At 43.0% G+C, this 15971-nt stretch overlaps 1 protein-coding gene across 1 annotated transcript in view; it reads left to right on the forward strand.

Annotated features, from left to right (window-relative positions):
• The window catches only part of ITGA9 (integrin subunit alpha 9), a 276091-nt gene that overhangs the window by 76391 nt on the left and 183729 nt on the right, over window positions 1-15971 (forward strand). The window contains exons 14-15 of the mRNA XM_066627787.1: window positions 2479-2633; window positions 14982-15142. Coding sequence (XP_066483884.1) covers window positions 2479-2633; window positions 14982-15142 — 316 coding nt within the window. The remainder of the gene's footprint in view (window positions 1-2478; window positions 2634-14981; window positions 15143-15971) is intronic.

The raw sequence follows: 15971 nt of genomic DNA on the forward strand, positions 1-15971 counted from the left end.
TGGCTGCTGTGAGTACCTGATGCACTATATAAGCAACAGGAGAAGGTTGTCACCAACCTTTACTGCTTGTGAGGTTTTCAGTGGCATTTGATTTTGATCCAGTGTAAGTTATTATGTTCTTAACACTGACATTCCCACACATTCCTACAGCTATCCAACTGTGGCATGTAGTGGTCCTTAGAAGGGAATGCTGTGTAAACTCTGGGATCTATGGTCTCTTCCCCCCCCTCCCCAATGCACACGAGTGAGATCTATGGTAGGGCAACATTTTAGTCCCTTGTCACATGGTCTCCAGAAAAGTGAAAGTAGGTTGATGGATGTACAGTAGTTAGGGTATAAATTGAGTATGTGATGAAGCTGTTGCAAAATTTATCTTGTTTTTCCTTTATTAGCCGTTTTGGTTGACTGTCTGTTTCTACCATTTTGATCCCTGGACTGATGAGGAAACTTTCAGGAAAACAGAAGCTGTGTATTGTCATCAGTTCTTAATGCATGTGGGCTGTCTAATTTCATAACCAATTTCCAAGTTCTTGATGGTTGCTCTGTCATGTGGCAGAGAAAGACTAATGCATTGCCCTAAAGGCCATATGACTTGACATGACTCGGAGTGAACTCTTCTTCAACTCGAAGCAGCCATAGTAACAAGCCAGGCATAGGTTGCTAAAATGTAAAGCTTTCATTCACAGTATGCCAGAGGGGAGGAGGCAGAGAGTCATGATTTAATTCTACAGGCTCAAAGGAATACTGTATCTCGAAGTTCAGGGCACTGAATTAGCCTTCCTTGTCCCCAGTGACAACAGTGGGTGCCTAATGTACTTATTGCATCTTGCAACTCAATGGAAAATCAATTTTTAAAAATTCTTTTCGCTGAATTTGTTTCTCCCTTTTTTTGAGTAGGAGGACATTGTGCTGAGAGAGAGAGATCGAGAGTTCCTGCCTCTGGAACTAGACAGGCAGAGCAACTTTTTGAGGAGGCAGAATATCTCCCCAAATCCCTAGATGTCTCCTCCCTTCTTGACAAAAATGTAGGCTTTTGTTGTGTCTTCTTGAAGCAGCTGAAGTGAAGGAGAAAGGGGGGAAGCAGAACAAAAGGGATTTAAGCCCTATCATAGGAAGCAGCTGGCTTCCTGAGCTTTCCATCTTCCAGTCCTTCACTCTTGCTAAGTCAGAACATCAGCTTGGCCTGTTCTTTCTGTTTGCTCAAAGTTGGAAATTATGGTTCACTCAGGGCACAATCCTAACCAGGTCAACTTAGAAGTAAGTCCTATTTTGTTCAATGGGGCTTATTCTCAGGAAAGTGTGGTCAGGATTGCAGCCTTGGTCAGTTAGGCAGCTATCTCCAAAGGGAGAGAGTGTTCCTGATGGAGATCTTCGGCAGAAGAGTCCCATGGTTATCCACACACTCTTCTTTTAAACCATATAAGAGTGTGGTATGCCTCAACTGAGATACCCTTGGGTGTTCTACAGATGGTCTTAATAGAAGGGATCTCTTGTATGAATGAAATCACTGACACATCATAGAGAAATTGACACAAATAAAGCTTGTATATCCATCAGTGATGATGGAGTTTCCTTGAGGAAAAAAGATTCCTCATCTGTTTTACCATTGTAGAATGATAGCATAAACAAGTTGATAGATAGTTTTGGGGATTGCTTGACTTTATTATCTGGGTCCAATAACCTCTAGCCGGCCCACCTGCTGAGACTGGCATGTGCCGGCTGGTAAGGCATATCCAGCTGACCATGATGAGGGGCAGATTGGAGTGCCCAGGTGGACATTAACCATTCAGTCCGATGGAATTGTGATCTCATTGAGCCTAGATTATTTAAGAGCAAGGCCAGGGATGCTCACTTGTGTTGTGGTCATGCTGTCTCAGAATAGATCTATGATTGGCCAGCTCCACCTGCCTTGGTGGGGATCAGAGGAGTTTAATGGTGTCTGGAAAGCTAAACCCTTGAGTACATTCAGTTAGGGATCAGTGATCTAAGATGCGTTGGGAATTATTTTGCTTTTAAGTTTCTCTGTAATTGCATGTCTAAACCTTAAAGATCTGTACTGGGGGGGCGGGCGGAAGCTGCAGAATGCAAACGCCCAATTCATTTTCCAGGCTTGATTTTTTTTTCTTTTTCCTTCAATGGACATTATCTCATGCCTAATGCATTTCAATTTACATATTCAGATTGAGGCACTGGGGGAGAGTACCAAAAACCTCTGGCTGCAATTGGTCCAAAGTTTAGGATAGCCATGGTTAAATCCTTTGGTTGGTTGCCTCAGGGTCACACTTTCAATAAAGAATCTTCAGATGGCCTATGTTTTTGGTCCCTCAGCCCTCATTCAGATCAGAGCCTCCCTGTGTTTGCAAACAATTCATGTATTTTAATACGTATTATAGTTTGGTCCTCAATCTCTTAGCCACTGCACTGCAGTAGTTCTTATAGTGTATTGCTACTACTATTCCACTTTTTGTGTTATTTCAGATCCAGACCTGTTATTACTATGGACACCTCTGTTTTTCTGCCAGCATCCATTGATATCACAGTTCCACAGTGTCATGATGGCTTGCAGCAGGTGAACTGCCTAAATGTCACAGTCTGCTTTAGTTTTAAAGGCAAACATGTTCCGGGACTAATAGGTAAGAGTTGTTCTTTGCATTTCAAAGTGTCCAAAGTTTAGGATAGCCATGGTTAAATCCTTCAGTTGGTTGCCTCAGGTTCACACTTCCAATAAAGAATCACTAAATCAATAAAGAAACACAGATGGCCTGTGTTTTTAGTCATAGGTCTAGTCCTTGATCAGTTACTTACTTATGCGTAATGTTGTTTTTTATTGCAAACCAGAAGACAAAAGGGATGAATATTTCGAATATAGATTGCTTTCTGCTTCTCCTTCAGAGACATGAAATTCAAAGACAAAATATGTTTCTCAGAAGTGTTGATTTAAATGGTTTTGCAAACTGTATTTCTCCCTCTTAATTGTTGTTAGGAAACTCAAATCTAGATCTTTGCTTCCTATTTATTCTGACTGCAGATACAACCCTCACTTTAGTGGCTATTTATATCTCTTTGTTTTGTTCCGAAGCATATTTTGCAAATTACAGTACAAATTCCATTCACTTTATGGGAACATGGTGAGGGATCACATCTTAAGCAGCCTTTTTATAGCTGAGATGGGTGTTTTTGAGTGAGCAGTTCCTGCTAACTTTAGTGTGGTTCTGCAATGAGTGTTTCTCAAGGGCCATTTTTTTTATTTTTTGCAGTGTGTGCATGATACACAACTGTCATCTCTATGTAACAGATGAAATGGGTAATGGGTGAGATGGGTGGGTTAATATTTTTTATTACTTTCCTAAATAAAAACAAACAACAAATATAAACAAACACATGACAAACACAAACTCAATAGACAACACCAAAAAACACACTGTTGGAGGGTGCAAGCAATCATATATCAATATATCTAATCAATCAATACATATCTTCTAATCTTGTTCCTCTTCTAGTTTAGCCTCTTAACATAATTTATCTATCATATCATATCCTGTATAATATATCATGTATACAATATATTCATCTAAATGCCCTATCTTATATATCTACAACTTCATTTTCAACCAGGCATAAAATTGCTCTATCTGTGTCGGTTTGCGCTATTGATCCAAAAATCTCTGTAAGCCTATCCATTTCTCCCACATTCATTATTTTCTCTGTTAACTCATCTTTCATTGGAATTTTAATATCTTTCCAGTATCTAACATATAAAATCCTTGCAGCAGTTAATATCATAATAACTAAATACACATCATTTTCTTTATCTATAATATCTAAGGTAATATTAAGCAAAAATAACTCTGGTTTCAGCGATATCGTAAATCCGATCTCTTGTATTGGATTCCTTACCATTTTCCAATGTACTTGCATTTTTTTACATGTCCACCACATATGATAAAACGTCCCTTCTACACATTTACACTTCCAACAATTTTTTGATATGTTCTGATTCATTTTTACCAGTTTTACTGGTGTCATGTACCATCTATAAAACATTTTATATACATTTTCTTTAAAATTTGTTGCTCTAGTAAATTTTATATTATATTTCTAAATCTATTCCCATTGTTCTAATGTAATATTATGACCTATCCATTTTAACTTTTACAATTGAAGGAAGACTTTCGTTTTTGAGGTGAATTTAAGCCATTTATGTTGACAGGGTAAATACTCCATCCTCCCTTAACCATCATGTTTCTTTTTACTATTCACCTTCTCTTTTTGTCTTCTTGTTGCTATTGGTGAATGCCTCCTTGCCCCTCTAGTTTCTTCCTTTTCTGATTCCTCAGTTATCTCTGAATCATCTAATTTGTTTTCTTCCAGCTCCATTTCTACACTTTCTAGTTCTTTTATTCTCAGTTCCTCTTCCTCATTTCTCGTCTAATCTTTTATCACTATACTCAAAAACTTTTCTGCTTTCATTGTTGAATTTATATTATATCTCTGTGACTGGAATGGAAAAAAACATACCTTTCGGGAGAAGCCATCTATATGGTATTTGCTTTCCTCTTAAGAATTATACTAGCTCTTCATATTCTTTTCTCTTTTTTCTCACTCTCCATGGGACATGTCTCAGAATTTTCACTTTGCTACCCTCCACCATCCATTCCTTTTGTTGTGAGATCTTCAATATTTTATCTCTGTAAAAAGTTCTGATGAATTTCACATGGATTGCTCTTGGTAGTTCATGTTTTCTTAGATAAAAAGTGCTCACTCTTCTCGCTGAATCCAGATCCATGAGTATCTCCTCTGTTGGCGTGTCGATCCACTCTGATATTAAATCACCAATCAGAAGTTGTGTATCTTCCCCTTTCTGTTCTAGTGCATTTTGTATTCTCGCCACTCCAGCTGCACTCTCCATCTGAATTTCCATTAAAGTTGCCTCTCCATCATATTGGTTCTGTTCTATCTCCAGTATTCTAGGTTGATCTTTTGTTGTCTTTTCTTCTAATTTTCTAATTTTTTGTGTATTCTTATCTGCTTGGCCTTTAACAGCTTTCAGTTGCACACTGAGATCATTTAGTTGTGTAGTTAAAACATCCAGACTAGCTTGAACCTGCAGAATTGATTTGTGTGCTGTTGTCCCATCGCCACTAATTTTTCTATATTGTCTTGTATTGTCTGCTTCCAATCTTTCCCTTTTGTTTCTTCTTGTGTTAGTTTTCCCAAGCTTGACTCCAGGGCGGGAGAGCCCCTAACTTTCACTCCTTTTCCTGTCATTCTTTTTCTTCCTTCTTATATCTTCTTTCCTGTAAAACTCAAATATCTGTTATCACATATATCACTATCAGTTACCCATATATCACATCACATCATCAAGAAATCATCTGTTCACCCATAAAAACCAACACAAGGAAACTTCAAGTCAAATAAACCTTTGCCTTGCAATATTTTTTAATGCCACTAGATGTCCTCAGCCTATCATCCTCCTTCACTTGTCAAGTCTTGTTCTTATCCTTGCAATGTCTTTTTAAATCCACTAGATGTCCCCGATATTCTATTGTTTTGGTACTATTGCTTACGTTTGTTGCTATGTCAACCACATTCCAGGAGATAGTGAGAGGAATTCAAAACAATAAACCACTTTGCAAAACAAAGAAATGCAGATCTCCAGCCCTCTCCACAGGCACTCCAAGATCTCCACAGGAAAATGAAACTGAGAGATCTCCACAGGAAAACGAAACTGAGTGTTCCAAAGCAGAGTTTATATTCCAAAACGATTAATTTGTAGTCCAACTGAGTTTTAGATTTGCAAAGTTAGAGTTATGCTCTCATATTTCCATAATAAGCTCGGCAAATCTCCTTCAAAGCTTCTTCTCACATAAGCAAACAAGTGAAGGAGAAAGCCTCTGCCCTCTTTCCTCTTCCCAGAGGGGGAAAATTTGCCCCTCCTTCTTCTTCCCAAGCTTAAAGCTTAATCAGGCAAAAGCTTAATCAGGCAGTCAATTAATCAATCAATGCCAGACACACACAGCAGAATAACACTCACTTAGTTCTTCCAACTTTAGTCTTTCCCTGCCTGGGGCCTTCAGCTTAGTTTCAAGATGAATCCTCACTAACACCGACATTGATGGCTGGGTTCCCTTGGAGAAAAACAACCCCTGGCTGGACCCTTCTTCTCTGAAACCGTACACCATCTGTAGGATCGAATCTCTCCTGATCACAGATCCTTGGATCTCCTCAGACCCACGGTTTTTTGGGAGGAAATAGCATGCTTTCCCAAGAGCTTTCAGGAGCTCAGAAAAACACAGCCATTCAGTTGCCTCTGGCCCCACCCACTCCCAGATTGGTGGGTTAATAAATGGGTTCCTGGTCTTTGTCCTAGGGAACTTTATAAATTCAATAAATGAATAAAACCACTCCTTTTCTTCTTCCTTCATCTTGACTCTGTTTCTGGAAAGTTGAATCAAAGATTGTAAACCGTATATGCCTAATAAAGGTTTGTTGTATGTTGTATGTTGATTGTAAACCGCATGTTACTTAAAAATAAGACACTTAAAAATAAGTGAAAAGTAGCAAGCAATCTGCTTCTAGGGTGCCTGGCATCGTCTCTTCTCCAATTCCAACTATGGACTTGTTATGGATTCTGCCATATGAGAATCCTTCTGCTCAGCAGAAGGAAAACACTTGTTTAATATCAGTTTTACCAGTGTGGCTGGAGATCTCAGCTTGAGAACAGAAGAGATTTCCATTGTTGCATGTCCCACAAAAGCCACTGGTCCCCTGGAACAGTCTGAGATGGAATCCCACAAGCCATTGGAGCTCTCCCTAAAGAGCTGGTGGAATTGCCAGAATGCATTTTGGCCAGTCTTATTCTGCACTCGTATCTACAGCAGTGGGGCCAGCCAGATGCTTCTTGGCAAGCACACAGGCTTTCAAGGAGAATGTACCATAGAAAGCCTCTATCTCATTGCTTTTGCCCAGTGTCTGGTAGTATGAGTTACAGTGCCTTTACATGTAGCCACTCCATTCTTGGCTATCATGCCAAATAATTATTGATAGAGGAACATTTTGAAAAACTTAATAAGCAGCCCAGGCTACCTTGCTTGCTGGCCTTTAAGCATTTTTCCATTTAGATATGAAGAGATTGGACTCTGTAGATCATTGGGATGGCTGTTTCTGTGGGCTAGAATCTTGACCATCAGCCTGCCCTGAGTCCCTTCTGCCCTTTTTCCTCTAGAGCAGTGGTGGCGAACCTATGGCAAGCGTGCCAGACAGGGCACGCAGTGCTGTCTCTGTCGGCACGCAGCCCTGAGCCAGGCAGCCTGGGGAGGGGCGCTGAAGCTGTGTGTCCCTTTAAAGGAAACGGAGGCTTTTTCCGAGCCCTGTGTGTTGGGAGGGCGGGCTGCTTCCCTCCGCACCCTGCGCTCACTGCCCTCCTCTCCCTTCACCCCCACCTGCCCCACATTTGTTTCCGTTTTCAATTTTGTGCGTTCTGCAAGCTTGGATTGGAGTCTGCTCCTGTGCGTGTCTACTCAAAAGTAAGCCCCAGTAGAGTTGATGAGGCTTACTTCTAGGAAAGAGTGGCTGGGATTGCAGCCTTGGAGCCCACTCCTGTGCATATCTACTCAGAAGTAAGCCCCATTAGAGTCAATGAGGCTTATTCCTAGGAAAGAGTGGCTGAGATTGCAGCCTTAGAGCCTGCTCCTGTGCATGTCTACTCAGAAGTAAGCCCCATTACAGTGGATGAGGCTTACTCCCAGGAAAGAGTGCCTGGGATTGGAGCCCGCTCCTGTGCATGTCTACTCAGAAGTAAGCCCCATTACAGTGGATGAGGCTTACTCCCAGGAAAGAGTGCCTGGGATTGGAGCCTGCTCCTGTGCATGTCTACTCAGAAGTAAGCCCTATTAGAGTCAATGAGGCTTACTCCTAGGAAAGAGTGGCTGGGATTGCAGCCTTAGAGCCCACTTCTATGGGTGGGGCTTTTTAAAAAAGTATATTTTCTTGTTTGAGAAAATGAGCAGTGGCATGGTCTTGCAGCCACCCCCTCATAAGCACATAAGAACAGCCCCACTGGATCAGGCCATAGGCCCATCTAGTCCAGCTTCCTGTATCTCACAGTGGCCCACCAAATGCCCCAGGGAGCACACCAGATAACAAGAGACCTCATCCTGGTGCCCTCCTTTGCATCTGGCATTCTGACATAACCCATTTCTAAAATCAGGAGGTTTCGCATACATATCATGGCTTGTACCCCATAATGGATTTTTCCTCCAGAAACTTGTCCAATCCCCTTTTAAAGGTGTCTAGGCTAGACGCCAGCACCACATCCTGCGGCAAGGAGTTCCACAGACCGACCACACGCTGAGTAAAGAAATATTTTCTTTTGTCTGTCCTAACCCGCCCAACACTCAATTTTAGTGGATGTCCCCTGGTTCTGGGACAATAGTTCCCTCCTTGACAATAGTTCTTTACCCAGCATCTGTGGAACTCTTTGCCACAGGAAGCAGTGATGACAACTTGCCTAGATGCCTTTAAGAAGGGATTGGACAAATTTCTAGAGGAAAAGTTCATTAAGGGTTCCAAGTAATAGTGGGTAAAAGATGTTAATGTATGAGTTGTTTTTTCTAAACCAAATCCTCAGTATTCAGGTTAAATTGCCGTGTTGGCACTTTGTGATAAAAAAGTGGGTTTTGGGTTGCAGTTTGGGCACTTGGTCTCTAAATGGTTAGCCATCACTGCTCTAGAGGAAAGAGGCTGAAGCCTGTTCTGTACTACTAATTGCCAAGGGCCAGAAGAGCCTCTTGACGGGCTGACCCATCCATGAGGCCAATAGATATGGTCACCTTGAGCAGCAGTTTGATGCATCACCTTGTTAGAATTGCAGCTTTCAGTACACTGCCTTAGGTGCCTGGAGGTCTTGGGCCAGCCCTGGCCTCACACCAACTTATCCCTTATTTAATTATATTGTACTTTTTGAATGGATTTTAATTGTAAGGTGCTTTGGAAGCAATGAAAAGAGGGCATTAGTATTTAATCTGTATGCCTCATTCAGCCCAATTCTATCTTGCACTGGAACAGGCAGGCCAGGAGGCCTGCGCGGTATCCAGTGCAAGATTGGGGCCAGAATTGGCTCAACAGAGGCAAGGGGAAAATCTTCCCCTTATCCCAGTTAAGCCACCACAGCCCCAATGGATCACCTCAGGAGGTGACGCAAGTCTGAGGATGACGGAGCGGCTTGGAGCTGCTTCATGCTGCTCTTGGAATGGAGTTGGGATCCGGCATAACTGCAAGGTCCCAGCCCTGCCTCCTGCTCCCCTCCCACTCACCCACTCCCTGGAACACCCTCTGCGTGCCCTCACCCCATCCTGGAATGCCTCCCTCCTGCCTCCTCCCCTGCATTGGCCTAGCTCGACCAACACAGCCTTACCTCTCCGCATTGGCACGTTGGCTTGATGCAGCTGCTTTTGTCCATGCGCCAGCCCAGCTGACACATGAGGAGGCTCAAACATGCTTTATGGCACATTTGTGACCCTCTTGGGCGGTGCCAGGGACTTGTGCCAGACCAGGGTGCACTTAGGATTGCACCCTTAGACTCTTCTAAAGGGCTTGATTTGATAGACATGGACTGTAACTCAATGGCAGAGCGCGTGTTCTGCATGCAAAAGGACTGAGGTTCAATCTTCATGTAGGGCAAAGAAAGATTTTTGTTTGAAATCATGGATAATCATATCAATATGTAATTCAGATGGACCATTATTCTGACTGGTTAAGGCAGCTTTCTATGTTCCAATTAGAGTAAAAGAAATGATCACCTTTTATATAATGCAGTGGGTACATGTATATTTGTTTCTCCTAGTGTGGACTGTGAAATCCAATAAACTTTTATCAGCACTATCATGTGATACGTCAGGCTTTCTTATGAAGGCAACTTGTGTGAATGCTCCGTTTGTATGAGCAGTGTAGCGTCGGAGTAGCAGACTGCCTGTGAACAGAGAAATTGAGCAAACTGTGTGAGTTTGCTTTGTTGACATACTGCTTATATAGGTAGACTGCTTTTATGAAGAGTTGTCAGAGTCAGTTGCCAGGAGTAGCAAATGACATTTCAGTTCAATCCTAACTAGGTCTAGACTCCCCTTTTACAATGGAACAGTGTTCCGCTGTTGTAAATGGCCATTTCGGATACACTGCTGAAAACAGTAGTGGTGCCAGAGCCCACTGTTGGCTACCTCCAGCAGCAAATGTAAGTCCATAGCTGACTGGGGGGGTGGGGGAGAAGGGGGCTGTTACCTGGTGGGAAGAAGGGTGGGCAGGAGCTAGGATGGGACAGAGCCAATCTTGATGTGCAGCAGATCCTAACCCTGTTTGTTGGCCCTTCCTTCTTCCTTATTCTCTTTGAACTTGGACCAGCAAAATAGCTGGCATGGATTCGAGGAGATCCATTGCAGTCGTAGAAGCTTGTCCCAGGGTAAGGGAACAGAAGTTCCTTTACTTTGAGGAAGCCTCCTTATTGCCCCCAACAGGATACAGCATGTGCTCCATTGGTCCAATGGAGTTATGATGATTTAGTTAGGACTGGGCTGTAAATGTTTTACCGCAGATAACTGCCTATAAGGTGATCTCACAGATAAGTTGAAGGCAGGCTTTCAGCACTAAATCACGGAATGCTCCTGAGCAGTTAAGTCAAGGGCTAAAACTTAGGGAATGGTACTTGTGAGGAGGAGCTGCAGTTTGCCCTGAAGCCTCATTGAAAGGGGGAAAGACTCTGAGCCATGCCACTGTTTTTGAAGAGGTTAACAAGGTACTTATGTAGTACTGTGTGCCATTTTCCCCTTAAAGTATGCGTGTGATGGCATTGCAGTATTTGCAGTGTTGCTGGGTCACTTACAACAGCGGATCACAAGCTCACCTGTTGTACACGGCCCTTAAGATTGTGCTGTGAGTTGGAGAATCATACTGATCTTTGCCAGGATTGTGAAGGGGACCTTGCTGTCGTGCCTCCCTCCCTCCCTCTCTCTGTGCTACATGGAAATATCTGCTCTTTTCTGAAGGGAGGGGGAACTTCCAAAACTTCATTTATGAGAACTCAATTTTACATGATTCTCCAGTGAGCAATATATGAGAAGGATGCTGTGAGTCAGCTGGTAACTACAACTTTAGTGACGCTTGCAAGTTTTACGTTTTTTTAAATACTTTTTTTCTGATTTTTCATTTCTGACATCATTGGTTGTGGCTGCCAAAAGGAAAACTGGAGAAAGATGTGAAATATTCTATTCAATAGATTTAAAACGTCAGCTGCTGCTCAGAGAGAGGGTACAGCTGGGGCTAGACGTGCTTTTTGCGAACTATTTCTGTTTTTTCTTAGAGTCACTGTCAGCATCGTGACCAGCAAACAGACAGTGCTTTAAATTGTTCTTGTTGTTGCTCTGAGCTAGCAAGCCATTTTAATTGCCCCTGCGGGTCATCCTGCAAATTGTAGATTTTTTTTCTCTACATTTCTTTTTTCTTTAAACAATTGTGATATAGAGAAAATTGCCTTCTTTGTGGTGAACCACTACATTCAGGCATCTTGCTGCATGGTGACAGTTATGAAGTTGGGTGATCTAAAATGTCCTTTGTGAACTGGATATAATGCAAACCTCAAAGCTGAATGTAAGCCACCAGCCATGTATAGTGGTTTGCCAGATGCTTGACACCCCTTGTTTTTCAATTTTTGTCAAGCAGCAAAAACTAGCGACAGACACCCCAGTCCTATAGGTGGTGGTGCCGGCTACCACTGCACCCTGTGGCATCATGACTGCTGCCAGAGGTCTCAGGAGAGACCTAGCAGCACGCTGACAGGATACCAGTGGGGAGGCCAGCGCCTTCGCGCCCACATCATCAGCTCTCCTGCTGCCCACCAGAGCAGGTAGGTCAGTGGGAAAGGTAGGACAGGAGTGGGGAGGGGGCATAACTGGTGGGGAGGTTGCATGAGGAAGTAGATCTAGTGACAGTAGTGTGTGCCGGACCCTATCCCACTTTCTTGCAGCCTCCCATCCCTTTTCCTTCTTGGACGTGAGCTAGCAAACTTGGTAGCACAGGTCTGAGGAGTGGAAAGGCTTACAGAGTTGTAAGGGGATTAACGGCACATCTGATTTTGGTGCTGCTAAACCCGCCAGGGGTGGGTGGGGGAGGATTGCTCTCTAAATGTCATAACCGGCTTCTTGAATTGAGCCCTGATTTGTTAGCCAATGCATAACATGAAGTGTGATGTGATCCAACTGAGCATGGATGGGTGTTCATTTAGCAAACTGGGCGTTGCATTTTGCGTCAGCTGGAGCTTCCAAATGTTGTTCATGGGCAGCCCCACATTGAGTGCTTTGCAATACAGTTCAACCAAGAGGTGACCAGTCCATGGAGACCTTTCAAACAGGCTGCAATTAATGAATCAGCCAAAACATATATATGGTAGTCCTCCCCAGTGAGGCTGCTGGGCATCCAGAAGAAGCCCTAGAACATCCCCAGATGGCTTTTTCAAGACGGAATGTAATCTCATCTTCCTGACTGGCAGATCATCCAGTTAACAGACTCTCCATCCTGCTTGGTTTCAGCTGCCACTTGTTGTTCTTCCTTATTTAGTCCCATACAGCTGTGAAGCATTGGTTCAGGGTCTCCAGCGCCTCACCATGATAAGATGAAAAAGAGCTGGAAGTCATGGTCATATTAGATAACTCTGCAGCCCAGATCTCCAGATGACTTCACTCAGCAGTTTTGGGGGGGGGGGGAGAGAAAGTCATTTCATAAGTAATTCCTCCTCCTCCTCCCTGACTGCCAGTGCTTCCTTACTCAAATATTTTCTGTCTGTAAGTAATTCTTACAAATGTTGCTCATAGGGACATAGAAGCTGCCTTAACTTGAAGTCAGATCATTGGTCCAGTCTTGCTCAGTATTGTCAACCCTGCCAGACAACAAAGGTTTTTCAACAAGAATTTGTCTGTCCTATTTGGAGATGCCCCCAGGTATACAAAACGTGTTCTAACATTGACCTACAACCCTTTTCCGACACAGACCCTCACCATCTCAGAAGAGCAAAGCAGCAGTTCTGCTTGCTTCTGGCAAATGATTTCATTACCAGTAAGGAAAAAACTCAGTGTTGCTGACTTTGGCTTCAGCAGCAGAATTTATTTTTTTTTAAAACAGTGGTTCCCAAACTGGTGGTTTGCAACCCACCAGCCAGGGAAGCACTTGTCCCTTCCTCTTTAAGGGGTGGGGAGAGGCAGCAACACAGTCCCCAGGATCATGCTGTTGTGGGGGGGGGGGGGTTTAAAAAACTTACCTAAGGGAGTGCTGGCCTCCAGAGAGGTGCGGGGAGCCCTGCTGACCCCTCTGCAGGGCTTCCCAAGCCTCTGTAACAGTAAAAAAAAAACGTGATCGAAAACCACTTCTGGTTTTCGATCTTTTTTTTTTTTTTACTGTTACAGAGGCTTGAGAAGCCTGCAGAGGGGTCCGCAGGGCTCCCCACACCCCCGTAGGGTCTGGCACTCCCTCAGGTAAGTTAAAAAAAACCCCTGCTCCTGGCAGCAATGTCATCCTGGGGATTGTGTTGCTGCCATAGGACTCTCCCCCCCCCCCCACTTACAATGCTTCCAACTCCCTTGCAGGAGTATCTTGTTCTAAAGTATCTAAACATTGTATCTTGCATTTCCCCTCCTGCTCAGGAGGCACTCATTGTGGGTAACAATAAAAAAATTTAAAAACAGCCGTACCCTGCACATGCCTGATCTCATCTGATCTCAGAAGCTAAGCAGGGGCAGGCCTGGTTAATACTTGGATGGGAGACTACCAGGGAATACCAGGTGCTGTAGGCTTATACCATAGTCTTTCGAGACTGAAGGTTGCCAACCACAGCATAAAATCACAGAAGCAGAACCAGTGTCTGATGTCTTTGCCTGCCTCCCTCTTTCTTTCCTTCTCCCTCACAGTACAGTTGGCCTAATTATGCCATCAGCCTCACAGACTTAGAGACCACCTGTTAATCATCACATCTACATCTTGCCACTTCATCCTTTTATTTAAGAACATAAGAACATAAGAACAGCCCCACTGGATTTGTGGTTGTCTGCAGTGTCTGTACTATCTACCATATTCTTATCTTAATGGGAAGTGCCAGATTTTATACTACTAAACCCAAAATCTTGTCTAGTAATTCAGGGAATGCTGGGAAATTTATACTCAAGAGAAGTCTGTTTCTCCCCACCCCCAAACAAAAGACTGTTGCCTTCATGTCCAGTTGTGGCTTCTTCGAGACACCTGTTTGATCTCGTGGGAGATAGAATGCTAGTCTTGTTGGACCTTGACCTGATCCAGCAGGGCACTTATGTTTTTATTAATGTAAAAGGAAATTACTCAATACAGTGTTTTTGTATCAGTTGCACTAAACATTCAAGGTTTCTACAGACTTCTAGATACTGTTTTGTTGTGTTGGAAATCTCCGAGTACATGTGGTGTGTACAGAATTTAAAGTTCTCATTTTTCCTTTATGAAATGAAAGAGCTCTCTTTAGAGCAGGTGTAATCCATGATATCCAGTAAGCCAAATGTAACCCACCAATATATATTGTGGCCTGCCAGGTGCATTAATGCACTTCCTGTATTGGTAGCTAAAAATGTCTGTCAGAACACAAGCTCAAACTTGTGATCTGTGAAACTCTTGGTAGCAGCATGGTTCACAGACTGTAACCTGGTGAGAGGATCACAAGTCCTTTGGTGGGCCACTGAGAGATACAGGAAGCTGGACTAGATGGGCCTATGGCCTGTTAAGTTTTGTGGGCTTGTGGTTGTGTTTCGACCAACATTTTTTGCATGGATCTGGACTTGTAAGCCACTTTTTTTAGTGAGGACTAGTTACAACAAGGTAGCGGTGACCACTCTGCAATTCTAAAACAAACCACAAGCACCCACCTCCAAATAAGTGGTTTGATGGAAAATAGCTTTGTGTCAATTTTTGTTTTTTAGAATTGAACTATAACCTGATAGCAGATGTGGCAAAGAAAGAAAAGGGCAGTCCGATCAGGGTATACTTTGTCTCTTCTGGAGAAGCAACAGGTCACATCGCAGAACAGCTGCAGCTGTCATATATGGAGGAGAAATGCAACCGCTACTCAGCCTACGTGAAGGTCAGTCTGTGTCTCTCCCCTATGTTGTACACATCTAATTTTATTGTCTTTCCAGTTGTTGGCTTAAATTAGTCTGCATATCATTATTCAGTTATGGCAGACCTGGAATGTATTTAGTTGTCATCGCTTAAATATCTCCAATTACTAAAAGGGTGGTCTTAGTGGAAGATCTTGGGGCTTTTTTAAGTGGTCACGAAAGGCGTGCCACAAGAACTAGGGAGCAGGAGTATCCTCACAACTGAAGTCTGACCATGAAGAAAGAATTTGCATCTCCCTACAACCATGGGATAGACTGAGGGAAATATATTTAGAATTCCTGCAGATTCTGGAAGAATCCCAAATGAGTTTTCCTTTGTCAGCAAATATGCGTCTGTTATGGCATTACCTTTTCTAGCTGATTCCCTTCATCAAATGCATTTCTCTAATTAGCAGGTTGGCTTTAATTAACTGAACTGTATTTACCAAGTTGTGAAACAGGCTGAATGGTGGGGTCATGACTGCTTAGTATTTGTTGCTATTTTAGTAAAGAAGCCAGGGAAATGAACTTTCTCTGCATTTTACTTGTTTAATTGAAATGAGAGGCCTTGTGATACTTTATTAAAAATTGATCCCTTTAAATTTTGTTTACTTACCCATCTGTGCTGCTTTTCACTTTGCTGTGATCTGTTAGTCATTGCTGTTTATCTTTAAAAACATTTGTTTAAAGAATGTGCAACCAAGAGGGTTGCCCTCTTAAAGAACTAGAGTAAGATCAGAAGAACCACCTGCCCTCCACCCAGTTTCTCCCCTCCTCGCCTTTCTCCCATTCAGAAAATGCCTCCCCGTTGCA

Source organism: Tiliqua scincoides, chromosome 5 (assembly GCF_035046505.1).
Source record: "Tiliqua scincoides isolate rTilSci1 chromosome 5, rTilSci1.hap2, whole genome shotgun sequence".
NCBI lineage: Eukaryota > Metazoa > Chordata > Lepidosauria > Squamata > Scincidae > Tiliqua > Tiliqua scincoides.